Source organism: Taudactylus pleione, unplaced genomic scaffold (genome assembly GCF_031769625.1).
Source record: "Taudactylus pleione unplaced genomic scaffold, aTauple2 ptg000393l, whole genome shotgun sequence".
In the NCBI taxonomy this organism is placed as follows: domain Eukaryota; kingdom Metazoa; phylum Chordata; class Amphibia; order Anura; family Myobatrachidae; genus Taudactylus; species Taudactylus pleione.
The window spans coordinates 13,911,949-13,935,964 of record NW_028284794.1 but is presented as its reverse complement, the minus strand read 5'-3'; the positions used below and the strand labels follow the sequence as shown (position 1 = coordinate 13,935,964).

At 44.7% G+C, this 24,016-nt stretch overlaps 1 protein-coding gene across 1 annotated transcript in view; it reads left to right on the top strand.

Moving 5' to 3' along the window:
- LOC148507498 (complement C3-like) overlaps positions 1-16,188 on the top strand; it is a 134,980-nt gene extending 118,792 nt beyond the window's left edge. Inside the window, exons 33-41 of the mRNA XM_088446066.1 lie at positions 2,324-2,375; positions 3,028-3,115; positions 3,845-3,934; positions 5,748-5,853; positions 8,298-8,387; positions 8,791-8,877; positions 10,325-10,408; positions 14,766-14,901; positions 15,510-16,188. Coding sequence (XP_088302192.1) covers positions 2,324-2,375; positions 3,028-3,115; positions 3,845-3,934; positions 5,748-5,853; positions 8,298-8,387; positions 8,791-8,877; positions 10,325-10,408; positions 14,766-14,901; positions 15,510-15,648 — 872 coding nt within the window. The 3' untranslated portion in view covers positions 15,649-16,188. The remainder of the gene's footprint in view (positions 1-2,323; positions 2,376-3,027; positions 3,116-3,844; positions 3,935-5,747; positions 5,854-8,297; positions 8,388-8,790; positions 8,878-10,324; positions 10,409-14,765; positions 14,902-15,509) is intronic.
- The last annotated feature ends 7,828 nt before the right edge of the window (positions 16,189-24,016 follow it).

Sequence of the window (24,016 nt, the reverse complement as noted above, 5' to 3'; positions counted from 1 at the left end):
AATACCTAGGTGTTACCTCTAGGTAAGTGGATTCCTCTTTTCTGGTGCTCAATCTTTTCCACACAAATGGTTCGTTCTTCTGGCAGAGAGAGGTAAGGGCTCCCAACCCCAGACACAAATAATGCACAGAAGTAAGAAATTAATTAATATTGGCTGGAGAAGGCCCAAAAGTATTACGGACCAATCTAAAATTGAATAATTAAAATGAGTACAACATACTTGTCTTTCTGCTAACATATAGATAATGTCACATTTACACAAGAGATATGTACGCTGACCGTGTTCTGCTTCAGTAAGATGCATGTAAACGTGGGCCTAGTACATTTATAAAATTGTGTTCACGTAATTTTGACTGAGGAAGACTTCTACACAGACACATATACACCTGTCAAGGTTAATTCTTGTGGGTAACAGGGAAGGGGGGGGCTGCTGCAACGATGTGCACCTATGATGATGATGTTGAAGATCAGCAGCGCTAGTTAGCCGCCTCTAACTGGTTGACTGCAGTTTGGTCTCTCCAGCTGAAAGGGCTGTTATATCATATGATGTTGTGGCCACCTAGTTATATTAGTGGACATGCCTGAATTGCACTCAAGTCCTCTAGCGGACAGATCTTTTTACCACCTTGCATGCTCTGTAGGTAAGCGCCCACATCTATGTGCGATTCTGAGTTGTACGCAAATCAGTCAACTCTCTGCTTGTGGACAAATGAACACAACTCGGCAGTAAAGAGGTTGTTCGCACGTAGGCTTGTTTAACCGGGGCCATGTTTCAGGCAGGTCATTTGCACCATGCATAGGACAGTGTAAGATCGAGTTGGTAATGATGGTGTGCTTATTTGAACAAGTCGGCAAAATAGATGCAAGCAACTGGGCATTCAGGCAAATATCCGCAATTAGAAAAGTGTGCAGTTTCGGATGACTTATATGAGGCTCTGAAATGGTCCCTAAGGGCTTCATTTATCAACAAATTTGTTGTGTATGATAATGGTGTTCCAGCCAATCAGCTCCCAACTGTCATCTGTTTGAAAAATGACATTTGGAAGCTGATTGGCCGGATCCCCATTTATCATACGCAACGAGTTTTAGCACTCATTGCATATGATAAAACTTGTTGGTAAATGAGCCTCCAAGTCTCTATAATAACAAGACTTTAATCTTCAAATCTTTACTTTAGACTGACTAAAACAGATACATTTCTTGGTACAGTAATCTACAGATAAATAAATATATCATGCAAATACTGTATAAGTATTCTGATATCAATTATAAGTATTTTGATATTATGACTGCTTTAAAGTATATAATCAATATATTGCCATGACATGTAAACATCTCTATTCATATTTGGGGCCGTATAAAATTGCAGGTGAAAAGCCGTGATCGGCAGAAAAGTTTCGCCGATGACGTCATTTCGCCAGGTCTAGACTTTCCACCCGATTCAATTGCAAAAGACTTTTCGCGTAAGCTGAAAGTCGATGCATTCAGATAGGCAAAAAAGATTCGCCTCTGAATGGAGGTGAAAAAAAGTGCAGATTTGGGGTGGAAGGTTCCGGAGACACCCCTGCAGCCTTGGACCAGTCCCTCAAAGGTAAACTGCATCAAAAAAAGTTTAAATAATACTTTAGATCACCCCATAAAAGTACTTTCGTTTTGTGGGCAAAAAAAAATAATTGGGGAACAAAGTTTAAAACTAGTGAAATAGACTCCAGGGGGGTCCCGAAGTATGCCCCAGGTGTTTTAAAGTTTGCAGGTGCTTGCGGCAGGTGGATTTTTTAGAGATTTTTAAAACTTCACTTTGAGATATGCTAGCCCCTATTTTCGGGTACCCCAATTTTGCTGGGAATACTTATTTTCTCCTAAAAAAAACTTCTAAATGCTATTCTTCACCACTTATGCAAAGACACTGAATACCACCTATTGAGACGATTCAAGTACCCCAAATACCTTCAGCAGGGCTATTCGGGGGTATCCATAGTGATCCCCCATGTCAGAGCGTCTTTTGGAGGGTGTCTGGCTGATTTCCCCAAATCTGACAGCACTATTTCAGTTTCACCGGGTCCCGTTGTCGCGTCCTTTGCAACTGAATAGGGCGAAAAGCGGGGACGAGATACTTTTCCGAAGTTAAAACCAGGTTTGATGGCGGACAGCGCACCATGCGATAAGTCTGGGACTTTTCATCAGCAATCGATTATGCCCCTTGGTCGATGATAATTGAATAATTTTGGTATAATTCAGAATTTGGATACTTGTCCTCTATTACAGTGCCTTGGGGCAAAGTTTGTTTGTTCTTATCTTGTTGTGTTAATTTTCCTGTCTTGCAGCCAAGACGCCAGTTGGAGCCCTGAAGACCATGTTCATAAACATCTGTATGAAGTAAGAACATAAGGGCCTGATTCAGCCAGGAACACAGCTGCTAATACAGTACGCACACAATTGGCCGATTGTTGCGTACTGCGCATGCATATGCGTTGCAGTGCGTGAACTAGCCATTGCGATCGGGACTGCAATCACATGGACTACGCAGACCCATTGCAGAGTAATTGACAGGAACTGCCATTTGTGGTGGTGCAGGGAGGGGTGGTCGGGCGAACGCAGGTGTGCCAGTGCGTTTGAACACCGTTGCAGGGGCGTGCATAAATTAGCCACTGCGATACCCTACGCAGCCTGAGCACTCATGGTGTGCATGGAAGTTAGCAATTTCTGAGTAAGGTCAGGGCTTGTACATGTTTGCGTGGGGCTGCGATGTACTCGATTGTATCGATGTTTTTGCAGTCTTGCTAAACATTACGGATGTGTGTAAGGTAAAGTGGGCATCCTTATGTAGTGCATAGCAATCGCAATGAATTAGCATACTATCGCAGTTGAACTGCATGCGTAATCGCTATTGCATTCAAGATTGCGTTCCTTGCTGAATCAGGCCCATAGTACTTTGTGGGTACTTTGGCCTGTGCCCCTTGTGGACCTAGATGATGAGTTGCACTTTTCTGATAATTTCTGTGTTGACACCTGTGTCTTTATATTGCAGGTTCCTTGGAGTTACAGACTCTACGATGACTATTTTGGACCTCACTCTTCTCACAGGGTTCACACCAGACACGGAGGATCTCAACAGGGTTGGTTGTGATTGTCAATAGATGGTTTTTGAGTTTTCATAGACCAATAGGGAAGACCTGTACACCAGTAAGGCTCCCAAGTTTTCAAGCAGTAGAACCTAAACTGTCTTGGGAAAACTGGAACATAGGGCGCACTCAGTGATGGGTTTGAGAAAGCGGTCGTAAAGTTAGTGACAGGTAGCCAGAATTTGGGGGAAATATCGCGGTGTGGCTACAAAAATGTAGGCATGTCAGGATCTTTTTCTAGGCATGCCCTAGTGAGCCTCTACAAATTCATTGCACAGTTGGAGAGGCCCTAGCGATCTTAGGTAAGACGAATATTCTGAGACAGCATAGGGTTGCTCATATGTTTGATGTGAGACCGATGTAATGCTGATGCTCCTGATGTTTTCGTCTTTTGTATGTAAGCGGTGATTGTGAGACGCCGGAGGTGGGTGTCTCTGGGCACAAGACATCAGCTAAATCATTACAATATTTTTTCAGCAAAGCTGCATGGAGAATCGCAGTCCTGACGAGATTTGCAGGCACCTCAGAATTAGGTCTACTGTATAATATTTTAGACCAAGTAGGACTGTGATAAAAGAAGAGAAAACTAGCCCATGGAATTCCAAAAGAAAAAGGACAAAGTACTCTAACCAACTGCATGCCGTCGTGATGCAGAATAGTCATATTAACATGACAGAGTTAAGGGATTCTATTATTGTATGATATATATCTCTCTCTGTCCAGCTAACAAATAGGGTTGACCGATATATCTCAAAGTTTGAGATGGACACATCACGTTCTGAACGAGGCTCCCTGATTATCTACCTGGACAAGGTGAGAATTATTATTTTTTTGCAAAGGCAAATAACCATTATAAATGAAGACAAAGGGCCTGATTCAGACCCACTCGCGAGCGGCTGTCCGCTCGCAAGTGGGTCGATGGTCTGCACTGAGCATGCGCACGACGGAGGGAGCTCCGTCGTGCGCATGCGCCAGACACGACGAGCGAAGGACTTTCCTTCGCTCGTTGTGTCCGATCAAAGGGGGCGTGCTGTCAATGTTGATTGACAGCACGCCCCCTTTGGTGGGCGTGCCGGGGGCATGCCTCCCTGACGGGGGCGTTCCCACGGGAACGCCTCCCGTCAGAAGCCGGCCCACTGACATCACTAGTGATGTCAGTGGGAGTGATTTTGGCTCTGATAGAGCCAAAATCACTCCGGAGCTTGCGGTTGAAAACTTCAACCGCAGGCTCCGGCTCGCAATTTCGATGGTCACGATGGTCACGACCATCGCGGCCATCAAAATGCACGCTCGTATAGCCTGTGGGTGGTGACCCACAGCTATACGAGCGTCCAGGAGGACGCTCCATGAAAATGGAGCCCGGCCCTCATTCAGAGCGTGCGCTCTGCTCAGAGCGTACGGCTCTGAATGAGGGCCAAAGTGTGATATCTACTGAGCTTTTGTAGCTCACTTATAGAAAAGCTTGTATATTTTATGGTATGAGTCAGTAAGTAAAGTATTGATGCTCATCTTTTGCGCTGCTTCTTTTGTAATCCTGATGTTCTCCAGAAGTGGTCCTGCCTTACTCTTGATTCTTCTCATGTATAGCTCCTTCTCTTCTCCTGCCCCTGATGTTCTCCTGCCCTGTCCCTGATGTTCTCCTGCCCTGCTCCTGATGTTCTCCTGCACTGCCCCTGATGTTCTCCTGCCCTGCCTATGATGTTCTCCTGCCCTGCCTCTGATGTTCTCCTGCCCTGCTCCTGATGTTCTCCAGTGTTGCTTGTTATCTTTTATTGTCCATTTTACTGATCTTCACCAGTTCTGCTGCTGATTTCCTGATTTTCTCAACACCTGATTCTTATCTTGTTAGCAATTTGTTCTTTATCTTCTCTTGTTTTAATGTTCTCCTGCCCTGCCCCTGATGTTCTCCTGCCCTGCTCCTGATGTTCTCCTGCCCTGCTCCTGATGTTCTCCTGCCCTGCCCCTGATGTTCTCCAGTGTTGCTTGTTATCTTTTATTGTCCTTTTTACTGATCTTCACCAGTTTTGCTGCTGATTTCCTGATTTTTTCAACACCCGATTTTTATCTTGTTAGCAATTTATTCTTTATCTTCTTTTGTTTTAATGTTCTTCTTCTTACATTCTTCTGCTGACCTGTTCATAACTTTTCGCCTCCCATTTATATACTTCTTACGGCCTGCTTCTCTTCTGGTCTGGTATGTTTTTTCTATTTGGTTGCTGCTTTTTATATTTATGTATTGTCCTACTTTTGTTCTTCACCTGTACTGTACTTAGTAATGCTTTCATATTCTTCTCAAGTTCCTTACCTGTACTGCTCCTGTACTTCTACCATGTTTATTTCCATGCTGTCTTCATGTTCTCTTTTCCCACTATGGATCTTATCCTGTCTTGCAGTGGTTTATGCAGTACAGGTTGAGCCTCCCATATCCAAATATTCCGAAATATGGAATTTTTTTTAGCATGACTGAGATAGTGAAACCTTTGCTTTTTGATGGTTCAGTGTACAGAAACTTTATTTAAGGCCCAAAATTATTAAAAATATTGTATACTATTACCTTCAGGCTGTGTTATACATGTGTATATGAAACATAAATTAATTTTTCTTAAAAGCAATCCCTTTGTTGTAGGTCTCCAGGTCAGAGACCGAATGTCTAAAATTCAAGATCCACCAGAATTTTGAGGTCGGAATCCTGCAGCCATCAATGGTTACCATATATGAATATTATACTTTGGGTAAAGTATTAATTATCATCTTCCTACCGTAAAGTAGAGTACTGTAGTATTAGCTGAAACTTTTTTTATGTAACTCAATGAACTCTTTTTTCTAAAATATAATTCCAAAGAATTTTGTGCTAAAACATAATTACAAAGAATATGAAACTAAATTACCAGCCATTTAGAATATACTGTATATACCAGACCAATAGTTTGAAATAAATAAAATAAAACTTATTCGTTATTAGTGTTCATATCTTCAGAAATCAAAATCATTATTCAGACAACCTAATTAATTTTCCATGATTTCAATGTTTTTAGTGGTAGGAATTGGATCAGAAAAGGGATGTGTAATCCCCTGTTAGTCAAGATAAGTTATACTATAGATAAACTCTTTGCTAGTTTTTCAATCTGGCATGCATTACAGTGCTTGTATCATATGTACATCATTGCTGGAAGTGAGCTTATAAAATGCAGGGATGTTGAAGATTATGGGCCTGATTCAGACCCACTCGTGAGCGGCTGTCCGCTCGCAAGTGGGTCGATGTTATGGACTGAGCATGCGCACGACGGAGGGAGCTCCGTCGTGCGCATGCGCCAGACGCGACGAGCGAAGGAAAGTCCTTCGCTCGTTGTGTCCGATCAAAGGGGGCGTGCTGTCAATGTTGATTGACAGCACGCCCCCTTTGGTGGGCGTGCCGGGGGCGTGCCTCCCTGACGGGGGCGTTCCCACGGGAACGCCTCCCGTCAATAGCCGGCCCACTGACATCACTAGTGATGTCAGTGGGAGTGATTTTGGCTCTGATAGAGCCAAAATCACTCCGGAGCTTGTGGTTGAAAACCTCAACCGCAGGCTCCGGCTCGCAATTTCGATGGTCGCGATGGTCTCGACCATCGCGGCCATCACAATGCACGCTCGTATAGCCTGTGGGTGGTGACCCACAGCTATACGAGCGTCAAGGAGGACGCTCCATTTTCATGGAGCCCGGCCCTCATTCAGAGCGTGCGCTCTGCTCAGAGCGTCCGGCTCTGAATGAGGGCCTATGTTTTTGTCCCCTATTGGCCATGTCCTTACAATCAATGTGGTGTCCATCATATTAGCTGTTTCCTAAGGATTGGTGGTGGTCTAACAGCCAGGTTTTGATGGGCTCAAAATATATTACCTGAGATTCATCATCTGCTATTATTAGTTGAAAGTTTCTTATTAACTTGTATATTAATTCCATTATTTGGACGCATGTGACATCAAGGGGTATATGTTTATTTTGTATTTATTTATTTTAAATCACTTTGTATTGTATATCATTGCTTGGTTAATATTCTTTATCAGTGTTTTCTGTCTGTTGTTTTTACTGTATGTTGCAAAAATCCAGTGTGTTGCTGATTGTTTATGATTTTTAGAGTGAAATCTGGAGCTCTGAAGTTGCCCTGTAAGTGGGGGTAAGGGGGTTAGTCAGAGGTGTGCATTTTTATATTGCTCTGCAAAATTGGTACCTGCTAAATCAATGGTGGTGTCTACAATATTAATAGCATATGTAGTTATTTCCTTCTGTAACTCAGATGATGAGAAAGGTGCATTGATTTCTGTTAGATGTTGTCTCCAGTTCTTCTTCTTTATAAGTCCCTAAAATTGGAAAAAAAAAAAAAATTGTATGAGAATACAATTTTTGTGATTTATCATGTAAAGTGCTTAGGAATATTTTGTCCAGGTCATGGCTTGTATTTATTGTGTATATTGTGGTGCCATTTCAGGTCCCATTGCAGTTCCCATAATCTGTAGATAGACATACTATGTTTATCGAATGTCAGGCAATTGTGGATGAATTCCTATAGCTTAGTCACAATATCTGCACTGATCAGGGAAAGATATTAAGAATATTCACCATACTATATTTTCCCCTGCTGGTTTGGTGTCACCCCCTCGGATGGTGTCACCCGGTGCAGTTCGCACCCTTTAGTGATGCCACTGGTTCTCTATCTCTCCATTACAAACATTGCAGTTGTAGAATCCTCACTGTTATTGTCCTGGAATGAATTAACCACATATCACAGTACTCAACTTAACACACAAATACAATGAGTCTGGATCTAAGTCAGAGGGAAGTGGGTTTTCGGATGCATCTAGCTTACATCAGCATACTGTGCCAGAGGATGAGAATGGCGACCAATGCGATTGCACAGAACTGTTTCATCTAGTGAATGTGTGTCATGGGGAATGTTATTGGCCAGTAGGCCAACTTCCTTGTTTGATCATAGATAGACGCCTGTTTCACTTGGATCATAAGGAAGTAAGTAGACTCAGGAAAAAAGGGGCGTCGGCCAACTCAGAACCAGGCTCCATGTGACCAATATGTCTGAATTACTTTTTGCACTGACTGACTGCACTCCCTCATACGGTATTAGGAAAGGACAACTTAGCCTTAAAGTATCAATAAGTTATTTTCTCACACCCCCATCTCTAGGAAACCGATGTACGAAGTTTTATCATCCGACGGAAGAGCAGGGAGAGCTAAAGAAGATCTGCAGAGGAGCCGAATGTCACTGTATTTCAGGTATCGTTAGATGCTTCCAGCCTGAAGAATGGAAATGAATGAGCATTAACCAATTTACTGTAGCTGGTGATATAGGGCCATCTTACGACAATGTTATAGGGCTGGTTGGTATGCATCTTAATGCAAATGGTGGTAGGCGCCATAGTGGAGGTTGTTGATTCGGGCTGGGATACTCCACACTCTAGAAGCTAATTGGATGTTGATATATTAATTTCTTCACTGAGCCGCCAAACTCCCCATCTCCTACTCAACACGATGTTTAATCAATGTATTCAGAGTGGAGAATCAGATGAACCACTGGATGGAAAACATTTATGTACTGGAACAATGACCCCCCCCTTACCCGGAGTGTTAAACAAATGTAAAGAGATACTCAGTGTGAAACTACTACTTGTATTTACAGAAAGGTGTAACCTGAAGAATGCACACAAAACAGCGTTGGATTCTGCCTCTCGTGTCGCTGCAGCGTGCCATCACCGTGTGGATTACGGTAAGCAGGCGCCTTAGGTTGAGCCACTAGTGTCTCTAATGAGGTCTGTATTTCTATTTGTCCTACCTTGCTGGAAACAATACTTTAACTTTAATAACATATATATTGACATATACAATGCAACACAACCCTGTAGATATTTTGATTAATAAAGAAAGCGCACTGTAGTGTCTTACCAGTCTGAAAAGCTGTTAGATCACTGTTTAAAAGTTATTAACTATATTTTTGCAAAGAGCCGTCCCTCATATAGAGTCAGTGGCGTAGCAAGTAATTTGTGGGCTATAAACTGTAGCAACATAAGTTAAAGACTCCATCTGCCGCCCCAATGGCAAAAAATCTCACACTGCACCCCCCAGCACCTATGGTGGTTTCGCCCTTGTGTTTACATACTGAGACCATTCAGAGCACTTTGACAGAGAATAACATGGCAGCTCCCAGTGAGAAAGTGCTGATGTAAAGTTAAACACACACCGGGGAAGGGCCGCCGAGAGCTGAATGGGGCCCGGGTATAGTGGGAGACATAAGCGGAAGGTATGGTTGTGCCAGGCCCCGCATGTTGCAAAGGGTAACATTTCTCCCCCTCAGCAGCTGACTGAGGGCACCTCTTACAAGTCCGTGCCCAGATAATTAGTACCCACCCCAGGGGCGCCTGTCTAGACTATCCTTTCGCCCCTGACAGCTGATTTTGTGCAGTGGGCCTGATTCAGACCCGCTCGCAAGCGCTATGCACTCGCAAGCAGGTCGATGGCCGGGCAGTGCGCACGTGCGAGCCCCGGAGCGAGCGAGAAATCACTCGCTCTGGCGCTCGCATCCAAAAGGGGTGGCTGTTGATGTTGATCGACAGCTCGCCCCATTTGGTAGGCGGGTCAGGGGGGGGGTGGCTGGCCAAACGGAGGCATTCCCGAAGGAATGCCTGCCATTTGGGGGCGGCCTCACTGACATCACGAGTGATGTCAGTGGTGAGCTTCCGGCTCTATTAGAGCAGGAAGCTCACTGGGGCTTGAGGCAGACGAGACCCTACCACAAGGGTCTTGTTGCAAGCGCCGATGGTCGCGATGGTCGCGACCGTCGTGACCATCACCTGGCCGCTCGCTAAAGCTGTGGGTGGTCACCCACAGCTTAGCGAGCGGCCAGGAGGCTGGACCGGAAATAAAAAAAACGCCATCAGACCTGCGAGCTGCCTCTGGGAGTGAGCGGGTCTGAATCAGGGCCAGTGTCCATTAGAATGAGTCCTACCCATCCAGTGACCATACAAAAGGCAATTGTCTTGAGCACGCATCATTAGGATCGCTAGAAATCAGTTAGCTCTTGGAGCTATTACTTGAGCTGCAGAAATATACATGAGAATTAGCCTTTATCTACGTGGATCTTTGCTATAGGGATTTCCAAGCTAGAGTTCCTTTTTGCACCAACGGTTACTTAACATCTCTCTCTCTCTATTTCACAGTATATGAGAGCACATTGGACAGCATTGAGAAGACTGGGGCGTATGACACTTACACCATGACTATCACACGAGTCGTTAAGTTGGGTAGGTCTATACGGTTCACCTGGCACATATTTATACTATATTATAGTCATGGATCACCAAAAAGTGTAAATGTTATATGAAGTCATCCTTATATCCTCCTTATATCTGTACATTTGTTTTAGCCAATTTCTTTGTCATTTTCTAATTCTTGCCAACCATCCCCCTGGTATATGCAAATGTTTATCAGGTTCCACCGGTTATCTGTCATTTGATTTAACATCTCTACTTTATAAGGACAAATAGGGCTTTCTTCATGGACACAAACGGCCATGTTTTAATTCTGTGCAACTGTCTGCGGCACACGTCGCAGGCGTCCCGATTGTCTGCGCACAGTGACGCAGCACAGAATCGGATGCGGGGCCTGAGCATTTTAGTGGGCGTTCCTGGCGTGTTGCTGAAAGCGCCTGCAGTTAGAGACGCACAGACGCTCACACTGGAGGCCGTATGCGGATGGAGAGACTACACCTGCCTTAGGGCTGATGCAAGTTGCGTTGGAGCAACCGGTGGGACACCGATGGTGCAGCTAAATAAGCGCAGTGACGGAAATTCACTTTCTGAAGACGCTGCAAGCGGGCGTCTCAGCTGTTAGAAAATCGAATGTGGTCTTAGCATAAAGACGCACAAAATACGCGGTTGCGTCTTCTGCCACCTCTAAATCAGGCCCATAATGACTGCCAGATGGAGGAACGCCTACCGTCTGGGTCCGGCCCCACTGACATTACTAGTGATGTCAGTGGGAGTGATTTTGGCTCTGATAGAGCCAAAATCACTCCAGGGCTTGCGGCAGCGAGACCCTACCGCAGGGTCTCCGTCGCAAGCCCGATGGTCGCGATGGTCAAGACCATCGCAACCATCATCATGGATGCTTGCATGTACTGTGGGTGGTCACCCGCAGCTATGCGAGCGGCCAGGAGACCGCTCCATTTTCATGGAGGAGGGCACTGATTCAGAGCGAGCGCTCTTGTCAGAGCGTTCGGCTCTGAATCAGGCCCAAAGTTCGCAGTGAGGTGTCCAATGACGCAACAAATTTCTTTGTGATTACTTCAGTCACCTCCCAGTTCCGACCGTCATTTCGTCTCTCGCTTTCTGATACCAACGCTCCAGTACGCAGCCGCATCTATGTGCGTACACTCTGTGTAACGCAGGCAACCGTAGAGGCTTTGTGAATATTTTGCGCAGTAGCACATAACCGCTCAACTGCGTCCATCTCTGAATCAGGCCCTGTGTCATCAAGAACAAAAACTTTCAAACCTAAAAACTCTTATAAACAATATCTAATATACCACTGATAAAAACACAATACGACATAATATACCATTTAGTACATACAACAACATTTAGCAATGACTATCAATTACTACAGTACAGCTATAATACAGAGGAGGCAGGGGTGTATCTATAATGGGTGCGGGGCCCACACCGCACACCTTGCACCCATACTTTCTAATACTTACTTCTCGGAAGTCCCACGTCGGCTGGAGAGGCGCTAGACAAAACGCCTGGAAAATGGCCGCAGCTACCATTTTCCCGGCGTTCTGCGCAGTAGGGAAATCGGTGGGAAAATGGCTGGCGTGCCATTTTCCCGGTGTCCTGAGCCTGTCAGTGCGCCGCGGCCGCTGGAAAGAGGGGAGGGGGTCCCGGACGATAAATATGACCCTGAGAGCAGGTTCTCATACAGTCACTGTAAACACACAGGCAACGCCTGTTGTATACCAGGGATAATACTCTGCAAACTATGAAATAACAGCGATAATGTCCAGTAAGATGTCATGCGTGATTCTTAAATCTATATTATACATTGATGATTATCAAAAACATGTGATATACAAGTTATAATTCCTTCCCTGTAATATGCTGCTTATTATGCCACAATATATAATATACTATTAATGAGACCCCTAACTTCATTCCATAATGACCTGTAATAGCCAATGTTCCAATGGTAATGGACGTCAGTAGCTGTAATTACTAATCAGATACCCAATAATGGTAATGCTAAATGACAATCAGAGCTGTAAAAATAATGTCAACTAAAATGATCAACGGTGGTTTTAATGCCCAGTAAGATGTACAGAAGTGATAATGGCCAGTCTAATGCACAGCCGTATTAGTGATGCCCACAATGTACATCGGCATCTGTACTGGCCCAGCGTGTTGGCAGGTATGCCCATTGCAATACTCACTGGTTTATTGCTGCTTTATCCTTCTCTTCATGGTGTCTTACAAGTCCTGGTCTCCCATTCACCAGCACAGTCCAGGTCATGCTCATACCGGGGGAAGATGTGCCAAGCCTTGGAGAAAGATAAAGGGTTATATATACAATTGGGTGCGTGATTTTTGCAGTAAAATTTACTGCAGCTATCGCGACCATGTTTTCCATTACCGCAGGTATGCACGCTCCCGATATCCGCAGTATACGATTGTAAAAAAAAATAAAAACGGTTGCAGTAAATTTGAAAAATCAGCCTATTGCCCCCAAAATATAAACATACAGCAGCATGTGGGGGCCAATGGAATGGCTGCAGGATAAGGAGGCTGGGTCTGCGTGTGCCCAGGTCCCTCTGATATGTGGAGACCCTGCTGGTGGGGACTGGCGAACGTGCCCTTTTGGATGAGTCCTTTGTAGTTACCTCTAACCACCTAGCAAGCTGACAGGGAATGCAGGTACTGTAGGCAGTTGTGCGGGGAGCCCAGGCTAAAGGCAGGGACAATAATGACATGTAATTATGACTAATTAGGCTAGTTGGAACCTTCCTTACCTAATTAGTCATTAGGGAGTGGGGGGTGTCCAGGGTTTCTGAAGAAATTACCTATAATGTTAACTAAAAACAGGAATTTCCCCTGGACTTTGCCCCTGCTGGGTCACTGCGAGAAAAAAAGTACCATTAATTCCCTTTGAAATTAATGCGGCTGAATTTCTCCTCGGCAACTGAATAGGAAAAACCTTTGCGGCTGCGGGTTTTAAAGAATTACGCTCCCAACTGAATATGACCCACAGGGAAAAAGTTACCTAAAGCAACCAATCAGCTTCTACAGTAACTATCATTTATCTAGCACAATCTTTGAAATGACAGTTAGAAGCTGATTGGTTGCTGTGGGCATCAGATTCTGTATCTCTCTCCAAAGCTTAATACTTCATACAGTTGATTACACTCATAAAGTTGTTCTTCCTAGTTTTCCTTAATCACCATCAATGCACTTTGAGAAGCCAGTGGGTTCACTCTCACATCACAAAATGCACCACCCAGCCTTACCCCCCCCCCCCCCACACCAACTCTTCACATGCTTCCCAAAGTTGGACCAGAGTTAGTAAAGTAGTAGTAGTACGAAAATGAACAAATACTAATAAAATAAATATATATTACAGACTAACTCCAGTCTGCTAGGTGATACCCCGCCCTTCTAGCCATTGAGTACTGGTCTACTACAGGGGTTTATTAGTCCAGCCATGTCAAAATCCTGTCCCCCCTGGGGCCACATTAGGGAACATGAAAAGTTTTGGGGGGCCTGATTATTGGACAGGGGCCATGACCAGGAGCCGTATCCAGGGCAAAGTCCAAAACTGCAATAGGCTTACAGGCATTCTGTTTGTCAGAATACAAGCCATCTTCTCACCACTCTAATAAAGAGCCCCCTCCCACACCTTTATATACCAATGAAGTGCCTCCTCATGGCCCTTTATATGCCTCAGAAGTTAACCCCCTCATGCCCATATACACCAGTCCAGAGTCCCTTCATACACCTACAGTACATATGCCTCAGAGCCCTCTCATGTTCATATATTCCAGCAAAGAAGAACCTCCTTTATATGCCTGAGCACCTCATGCCCCATTATATGCCCCATGCCCTCATGTCTGCCCAGACCCTCTCATGCCCTTATGTCTGCCATAAACCCACTCATGCCCTTATGTCTGCCCAGACTCTCTCATGCCCTTATGCCTGCCAAAAAAAACCCTCATGCCCTTATGTCTGTCCAGAGCCCCCTCATGCCCTTATGTCTGTGCAGAGCCCCCTCATGCCCTTATGTCTGTGCAGAGCCCCCTCATGCCCTTATGGCTGTCCAGAGCCCCCTCATGCCCTTATGCCCAGAGCTTATCTTCAGCTGTCTGAGAAAAAAGAGGCTTAACCACACTTGTCTCTACTACTGGTAACCATGGCTGAAAGGAACATTCAGTGGAGGTGGGCCTCGGGGTCTATCTAGACATGGTCGACCTTTTAACTGTCTATAGTCCGGATACCGCCTTTGATCATCTATTTCAGAAATTGAGGAACTGAACTCTCCGGTGTTATCTTGGGGTCACATTTAAATTTATTTTACATTCATACAAATTCTCACCTCCCAGATCTTTTTTTATAGGAACTGATGATGTAAAGGATGGCACCAAACGCCAGTTTTTCAGCCACCAGAGCTGCAGGGACTCTGTCAAAGCCAGAGTGGGCCGTACGTACATCATCTGGGGTCGCAGTGAAGACTTATGGGAATTAAAAGGACAGTAAGTATAACTAAGAAACACAAAGACGAGATCTATGAGGGCTTCATGTGCACAAATCTCAAAACACTAACCCTGACATCCAGTAAATAGATGTACGCTTTGCATATGATTATCACCTATTGTAAAACTCTACCGACCTATCTTTTATGAGCTTCATTTTGTTAGGGTCTCTTAGGAATCACCATGTAAGAGCCCTAGAACCACTCGGGCGAGGTGTTCTGCCAATAGCAACCACCCACTGTTCCAATAGAACACAACACGTTCACCGGTACTTAGGCTACCCCCTGGTCTTATACTCGGGATTGTAGAGACTTACACGGTTATCCTAAGGCCACAGGATGATATGTGACTCCGCGTACACTCAGGGGAATGCATGCGCCATCTGGGTCTTCAAGACTTTTCGCGCATGCGCAGGAGCAAATAATCACTCAACCGTGCAATCATTGGCGCTTCCCCCACCCCTGAATCAGGCCCGAACGTCCGCATATTTTACCCTATTATTACCAATATATTTAAAAATAAACATTTTCATTTATATTACATGTATAAGATAATATTTAATTCTGGTTCTTGAGGGGGGTTATTGTGCATCTTTTAACTTTTTCCAGACAGTCCTATGTGATCAACGGTGGAACATGGTTTGAGATGGTGCCCACAAAGAGGGAATGTAACACAATCCTGATGGACGAGTGTGAGGAGATCTACAAATTTATTGACGATATGAGGTTGCACGGCTGCTCCACATAAGAAGCGTCTGGGTTGTGGGTGTACAATGAGTGCCAGATGCCTTCTACTGTACATGTCAATGCATGAGTGATATCTGTGAGATTGCTACCTAATTTTGGATAACAAATTGCAACTATACACAAATTTTTTGAAGGAGCCCTAATCCCGTCCAAAGCGTAGGCTCCATCGCTGAGGCCACTCTTGCCTAGAACTGCTCTTGGCGCCTGATTCAGCCTGGTTCGCACACACACCCGGCCGCAGCGAATTTATGCAAATGAATGCAATCACGATGCGATCGCAGCACTGTACAAAGCCGCCCACCACATTATCAAGCTGCCCACTTCCCTTTACTTACATCCCCAATGCCTTCGCAAGTATGTGCAAAAACATCGGTAACATCGAGTAACATCGGACCCATACACACTGTTGTGGTTGACCATGACTTCACTCACAAACTACTAAACTTCTTGTCGGTATCTACAGCTCAGGCCTTAATTATGCACGCCCCTGTAACATAGTTCTAACGCACTGGCAAAGCTGCATTCGCCCAACCACCCCCTCCCCCACCACCCACAATCAGCACTTTCTGTCCATCAATATCGGAAGGGTCTGCGTACTCACTGTGATCCCTTAGCCGATCGCAGTAGCTAGTTTGCATACCCATGAGCAGAATGCAAACATCGAATGGGTGCGTGCCAACGGAGGCTCTACGAAGCAAGCTGAATCAGGCCCTTGGTAACAAGAGCAGTGATACTGATCTAACATAGAACCTTAAGTACAAGCATTGTTTATTTTCATTGTTAATTGTCAAATTTGATTGGTGCATAAATCAGAATGTAGCCAGATAGAAGATCCCTCCCAGGAACACGTATTCCTGTAGCTCCTGGACCACAATGTTGTGAGTCTGACAACCCTCTCATTAAATTCTTCACAAACTAATATCATCAATGCGTAATGTCAACAACGTAAAGCTAGTGTAAAGTATATCTCAATCCACATTTCCCACCCTCTATTGTAAAGCATGTAATAATGTTTGTTTGTTGTAGCACCACCTACTGGTCACAAGTAAGCATTTCCCTGTTTATCTCTTTTCCTTTACCATTTGAGAAAGCTTATACATAACTGAGGTATGTTACATTTGCTTTACTCAGTATTGACATAACCACATTGAACATACAACTTACAGACACATAAAATGTGAGCGATCGTTTTGGAATTAATACAAAAAATGTTCCTCTGTGCGTGTTTTATGTTTTATTTTCTTTCAATAAATATAGTGTTCAAAGTTTCTTGTTCATCATATTATTGAGCATAGAGGGTTTATTGTTTGATTTTTATTGTTTTTGTCTCCCCTGGTTGGCAACCAGTGACATATGTGCCGAACTGGCAACAGGCATACATCACAGGGCTGTAGCTAGGGTAGTGCAGCCGGTGCCATCGCACAGGGCACCACAGGTCAGGGGGCGCTGTTCGGGCCTGTCATATTTCTGTTTATTATCATTCTCACTTGTAGCTTCCTATTATTTCATCCCCAGCATCTCCTGCCCTCTCCTATCTCTTCCATGGCCCTTCCCCATGAGGCCATGGCCCTTTTTTGGGTGCATTATGTCCCTTTGAAAAATGAGGGGGGCACCAATGCTCTTTCTGGCACAGGGCACCAAAAAGTCTAGTTACGGCTCTGATACATCACATACGCTTGCACCCATGACTTTATCAATTTGTTTTGCTTGCAAATTGCTCATTTGCTATTCTGAGCATGCACCAGTTTGCACAGACTGCGCAGGGTCGGGAGAAGCCCCTACAATTGCTATTGCAGACAGCAAGGTGCCTCGGGGATAAGTGGGGGCCACTGAAGTATAAGGAAAACTATCAACACCGGTTCTCCTCACCTCCAGGCCCCATAACAACTACATATGCTATACCCCCTGTAGTTCTGCTACATTAGCACAGAATTGCAGCTCTGCACATCATGGGAATCTAGAGAAGTATGTATGGACACTAGTCAAAGTTAGCTGTGAGACCTAGTGATGCACATTGCCATCCCTGGCTGAGGACACCCCCACTGTCTGCATAGGGGAATTCGTCTGTCCTACCCTGCCAAGGCTTGAAACTCAGTATGTGGTGAATCGAATAGTATGAACCTTTCTATGGTTTTAAGCCCCAATCACCATTACATTTCATTCATCAATAAAACATTCATGAGGAAATATCCCGCAAAAACAGCTACATGAGAATACATCAGTAGGTGTCACTATTGTATGGTGTATTATATGAATAATAACATAAATCATAAATATAATATATGATAATAAATAAGAGCACAGCCATAATCAACTGAGGCTGTGAGGCTTCGGGATATAGTCTATTTTGGTACAATTATTTCCTTTATTTCCTTTATTTGGAAATGGAGGGAGGGTCATAAATGATCCAATCAGCATCAAGAAGAAGCCAGACAGTCACATTCAGTAGCCATATAAACATTTTAAGGGTGCAATTGCAGCCCCCGTGACTGTTCCATTGTTCTCATGTTTGCAAAATTTGAAGCATGTTAAATTGCTACTATATAGCGTAACACGGGGTGTAGAAATACGGACTCACATCAGGCAGGTATTCGGTAAAGCAGTGTCTTTAATGTGAGCAGACACTGCACTTTAACATGCACAGGCTTAGGCCTGGACACACAGGCACATAAAATAAACAGGTGGAAGTAAATGTCCCAGCACTCCCTGTTCTTAATGCTCTTCCAGCATAGCCAAAATCATCAGTCCCTGGTACTGAAGAACTTTGGCCTATTAAACTGGCCGCTAGCCGGCGTCAGTTCCCAGAGCAGAGGGTGTATGAGAGTTTTGAACCTTTTCTGTTTCAGTGCTAAATTGCAGCTGGGCCTGTGTAACTGTGAAAACCCGGAGTTCCAAATTTCCCTTGCTGCTGCAAACTGCACAGGCTTCACTCTAACCTCCTCGGAGGGAGCTGATCCCACAGGAATGTGGGCAATTCAGGTGAGAGACAACCCCTCTCTACAATAGTTAAAAATGTTCTTACTCAAACACCAGAAAACTGTTACAAATATTGAACAACCAATGGAACATCCCCTAAATATAGATAGCAAATGAGACATTAATGGACCAGCAACATGCATTACAATTATGATCTATATGCTGTTAGGGGCCCAGCCTGGTCCTACATGCAGCCATCTGTCAGTCTGCAATACCAGCTCCACTAACTCGTTGCAGTAGAAGTACTCAGGCACCACGGCGCCCCCTCCTACCCCCGCCCCCCACCACAACCTAAATTAGTGGTATCTGTCTCAGTATATAATGATCAGCACCCTGACCTGAGCTTCGGCCTGTTTTCTACATATGACAATGTAGAGGTTTCTAAATCTATTCAGCTCCATGAACATCTCTGTAATCACGGAGAAGGCATCAAGCTGCAATCAATGCAGGTAAGCGATGACCAAGATGGGGTGAAGGTGGGCAACCTGTCTATGAAATTATAAATGGGTGGAGAAATCTCATTAACAGGGGTGGGGGGGTCTGTGCAATGCAATTTCCATTAAACAGTATACAAGCTGTAATTATAAGATGGGGAATGGGGGGGGGGGACATCAGGACGCCATCCCGGATATTATTTTGGTGTCAGTGTGGATACCAGGCGTCTATGTAGCATGGCGTATTATTCATGACAGAAGTCTATTGTCTATGAGGAAAATGGTCCCTTCCTTTGTGCATTAGGCCTCCTTACATGTGTAACAAATTAGGCCATGACTCTTGTTGTCTTCATTTTGCAAATAGTTGTGCGGGGGAGAGGTAAGAACCTCATCTCAAAGCCTTGCCCTTGGCATCTTACAATCATACTAAGGGGAAAGGTTGAGGAGATTTGTGGTGAATTAAGAGCTGTAATTTAAAAAAAAAAAAGAGTCTTAAAAGCACAATTAAAAATGGGGAACCTGTTGTTAAGTTTCCCTCGGTCAGGGATTGTGTTCCAGGGGAAAAGGGGCACAATGGCAAAAACAAATTGATTTAGGGTGAGGATTTTGAACTGGATATTAAGGGAATGTTTCAGAAATGCGTTCGCATTTGCGTTTTCATATGCAACGCAGCTGCGAAAATATGCTAATGCGTGCAAAATACACCCGAGCATAAAGACGCCCACTGCTGCCTTCTTACCTGCGTGCAACGACGCATACCTGCATAAACATCGGTAACATCGGCGGCCATCTTGCCCTTGTGGAAGGTCTGACTGAACACAGACTTGGCAGCTCTCCCTGACACGCAGAGCGGCATAGGAGATCACAGTGGCTAATTTATACACCTCTAATACGCTCAACTGCACCCTAGAGGGTATATTTACTAAAGTGCGGGCTTTTAGAAGTGAAGATGTTGCCCATAGCAACCAATCAGAGGTGTATATACATAGAAACACAGACTCATCTGTATAATATACAAGCTTCTTTATTTCCGGGTTATTTCACTGCTTTTTTAAAAGGTGGATTATTCTATCGCAATCGGTATGAAATACCGGTTCGATTCCCGGCAGCCCGACATCAGCAGAGTTCCGAGCAGCGGAAGCCCGACAGCGCTGGAAATCCCGATCGTGGATAGGTGAGTATCTACTAACCTAACCTAACCCCCCTAACCCTAACCCTCCTTAGGGGTGCCTAACCCTAACCTCCCCCCAAGTGAGTAACCCTAATCCCCCCTCTAAGTGCCTAACCCTAACCCCCCCTTCCCCACTGCCTAAATCTAAGTCCCCCGGGGGGGTGCCTAACCCTAACCCTCCCTCCCCCTAGCCTAACCCTCCCGGGGGGGCGCCTAACCCTAAGTTCCCCCCGGGAGCCCTAAACCTAGCCCTCCCCCCCGTGGCTGTCCGCTCGCGGCACCCGGCATCACTACGATCGTGATGCCGGGCGCCGGTCTCTACATATAGACGCCCGGCATTTCACCCTTGACGGGATATGACAGTCGGGAAGCCGGCTGCCGGTATTTAGGCAGTCGGCTTCCCGATTGCATACCTATTCTATCTCATGCGCAGAGAAGGGCCACATTACATAAAATAAGTAATAATAACCATCTAACCACCAGTACTGATCACCATTGGTGAGTCACAGCAGAGGCGGTTCCTGGCAAGTGATGTCATCTCGCAGTTGCAGTGTGATCACCCCAACACTGGGTGATGGAGTCCAGGGATCATTAAGGGGCTCTTTAACAAGACATTTATTAGTTATTTATTAGTTATTGTAAATATTTATTAATACTAATAAAACCACAATACTATTTAATCAAAGCAAAACAAAATATATATTTGCTTAAAGATTTATAGATGTGTAGATAGATACAAGATAGTGATTAATAACTGTAGTGTGTTGCACCTTCTCACCACTGTATATTGTGATGCTTATTGTTAAAGTTGTATAATTGCACAATATTTCTTTTTGTCCTTTGGAATTACATTTGCCGTGCTTAGGGTATTCCATCTATGTTAGAAACCCCAAGATGCAGCCTATTTGTTGGTCGCGCATTGCATATATCTTTTATGACACATTTTTAGGTGCAGGTTATTACCCTGTTTTATATAAGGAGCAGGGTATTTTATTGTAGTAGCCTTTTTTTGTAATCAGACACATAGATCACATTTGTTTTTCCCTCACTTTACTATGCATTCTAGCATTGATTGTTTTTTTGTTGTGGCCATAACTATGGGCCTGCCCACCGCATCCAGGTGACCTCTATCAGACAGGTCCCTAACACTCCTATGGAACAAATACAGGGCACGGGACACCCCCAGGCCAACCCAGCAGAACCGCCCCATGGCATGAGGGAGTGTTAGGGACCTGCCTGATAGAGGTCACCTGGACGCGGTGGGCAGGCCCGTAATTATGGCCATTATTATGCTAAGAACCTCTTTGATGAATATAGCAGTATTATTATTAGGTTTAGCATGGTTAGAGTGTGCGCTTGCATTTTTTCTCTTTTTCTGCTTGTAGCACTACTAGTCTCAGCAGGTAGCACCTCACATTGTGCTTGGGGTGTGCAATCTAGGGCCCCTCCCATTATGCATTTTGTTTTTTGTTCTGCAAAGAACACTTTTTGTTCACCAGCTTCAGGTATACCATGTTAGCCCAGGATGACTGTCTAGGGTTTCCAAAGGGACCTGTAAAGAAACCTGTTTCGACTAGCGCCTCAGTAGCTAGGACTGGTTGATGTCACTTCCGGGATGGTGTTATCGTGGCAACCGGAAGTGGCGCTCTGGGTGCTGTCCGGAGGGGCAGGGAGAGGGCGGGAGAGTCACCTACTGTAAGTATTTATATTTTGTATGTTGTACTTGATCACTTTGTGTCCTGATGAAGGGGTTTTTGACCCCGAAACGTTGATTTGTTAAACACCACTTCTTTCACCATTTGAAAGCCTTGGAGTGCCGCCCGTCTTTGTTTTTCTGTAATTGGGGTGTGCTAGCCCATGGGGAAGTCACCCAAGCCGGATATCCATTGTTTGGCAGCTTGCAGAGTGCCGGATTCTCCGTTTTCTATATATTATTTGTTTATAATATATACAGTGGCATTACACCCCCGCTACAAAGAGTCCGGTGCCAGTTATGGAAAATACAGCGGACCCCTACTCATTTTGTCCCTGGATTTCCCCATGTATTTTCACAACCAGGACAGGCTCAGAAAAGCCCAGTGGTGGTTGTTCTTTTAGGGGTAATTTTTTCCTTATTTCTTACATTTAAAAAATAAATAAATAAACACAGAAGCATGCACGGATCTCATTGATCTGTGCATGTTTCTGTGTAACTCAGACCTCTCAGGATAGACTCGTTAGCCTGAAGCAGGTCTGGTTTTTTTTTTAGTTTTCAGTCAGTAATATTGCACAAATTAACCACTCGCACTCTATTACATTGCCTGAGTTGTATCCTCACAATGGCAAAACATCTGGATGCGAGTTTTGCCATTGCGAGTTGCGGGGTTATGACAAACATGCGAGTTTGCATGTTCTCACACCCTAATACATAGGGTCAGTTCAAAAAATTTACGAGTATACTGTAGCTCTATACTCGCACATTTTCAAAACTCGGACCCTATTACATCTCGGCCAAGGTGTCTTATTATAACAATATGCTTGGAGCGACCATGGAATTTGATGTTGTAATTACGTGGACTAAGACGACTCGGTTCACACAGAGGGCCTGATTCAGACCCGCTCACTAGCAAGCGGCCGCTCATGGCAGATGATGTTCGCTAATGTGCGTATGCGTGTAGTTCGCAATGCGCGTGCGCAAACTAGTACGAGCGATTGGAATGTGCTCGCTCGCCCTGCAAGGACAGCCCAGTGGAATGAGTGACAGGAGAGGCCATTTGTGGGTGGTAACAGGGGCAGGCCAGTAGTAACGGGGGAGTGGAGTTGCGGACGCAGGTGTGCCAGAGTGTTTTCACGCCGTTTCTGGGGCATGCATAATTAACAGGCAGCGTCATAGTACACGTCACCTGGTTGAATTATACACTGAAGTGATCGCAGTGCTGGTGGTAATGTACAGTCAACCGCAAGCGCTGTGATCAGGTCCGATGGAACCCGATGTACAGATGGTTGTATATACTTCCTGGAGATGACATACGCTAGTGGGTGGCTAAGGCAGGCTGGTGGGCATCTGTAAACACAAAGTGATTACTCACCAAGACATAGTCGGCATGCTTATGCCTTGCCCTGCGAGCGGTTGCCTAGATGTCACTTGAAATTCGCTCCCAGCTGAATTTCCATACGTTGGGAGTGAGGGGCCACATCTAGCGAGTGGGTCTAAGCCAGGCCCTGAGTCTCCTTCAGTCACAATGCCTCAATGTCCCCATCTCATCCCTAATCAGCATCACAGAAAGCTTGTAGCTCCACAATTCAGTTTTCTCAAACTTTAGTTTCAGGGAAACTCCTCACTATTTTTTTAGGGATGTACACTATGTAGACAAAAGTGATTAGCAAATAGAGCTTTTGATTAGTAATGTCCCACAATCTGCAAGCTTTGCTTCATTAACGAAATCCAATCATAACACATGAGATAGATATGGGATCTAACTTGCATCATCTTTTCGAGTATATACTTTGCATCCAAATACACATCGATGATTGACACTTGGCTTTTTACTGTACTATGCCCCAATGGTGTTTTATTTTTGACCACCACATTAGGTGCTTGATTCTTGAGGTACATCGCAGTAAGGACTGCAACTACCCAGAATTATTTATCCAACCCTGCATCACTTAACATAGTCTGTGCATTCTCAACAGTTGTTCTATTTGCCCTCTCACTCATGCCATTCTGTTCAAGTGTGTAGGCAATTGGTGTTGGATGCCATTGCTCTTTAGAAAAGTACCAAGATCTCTGTCTTCATTTTCTCCACCAT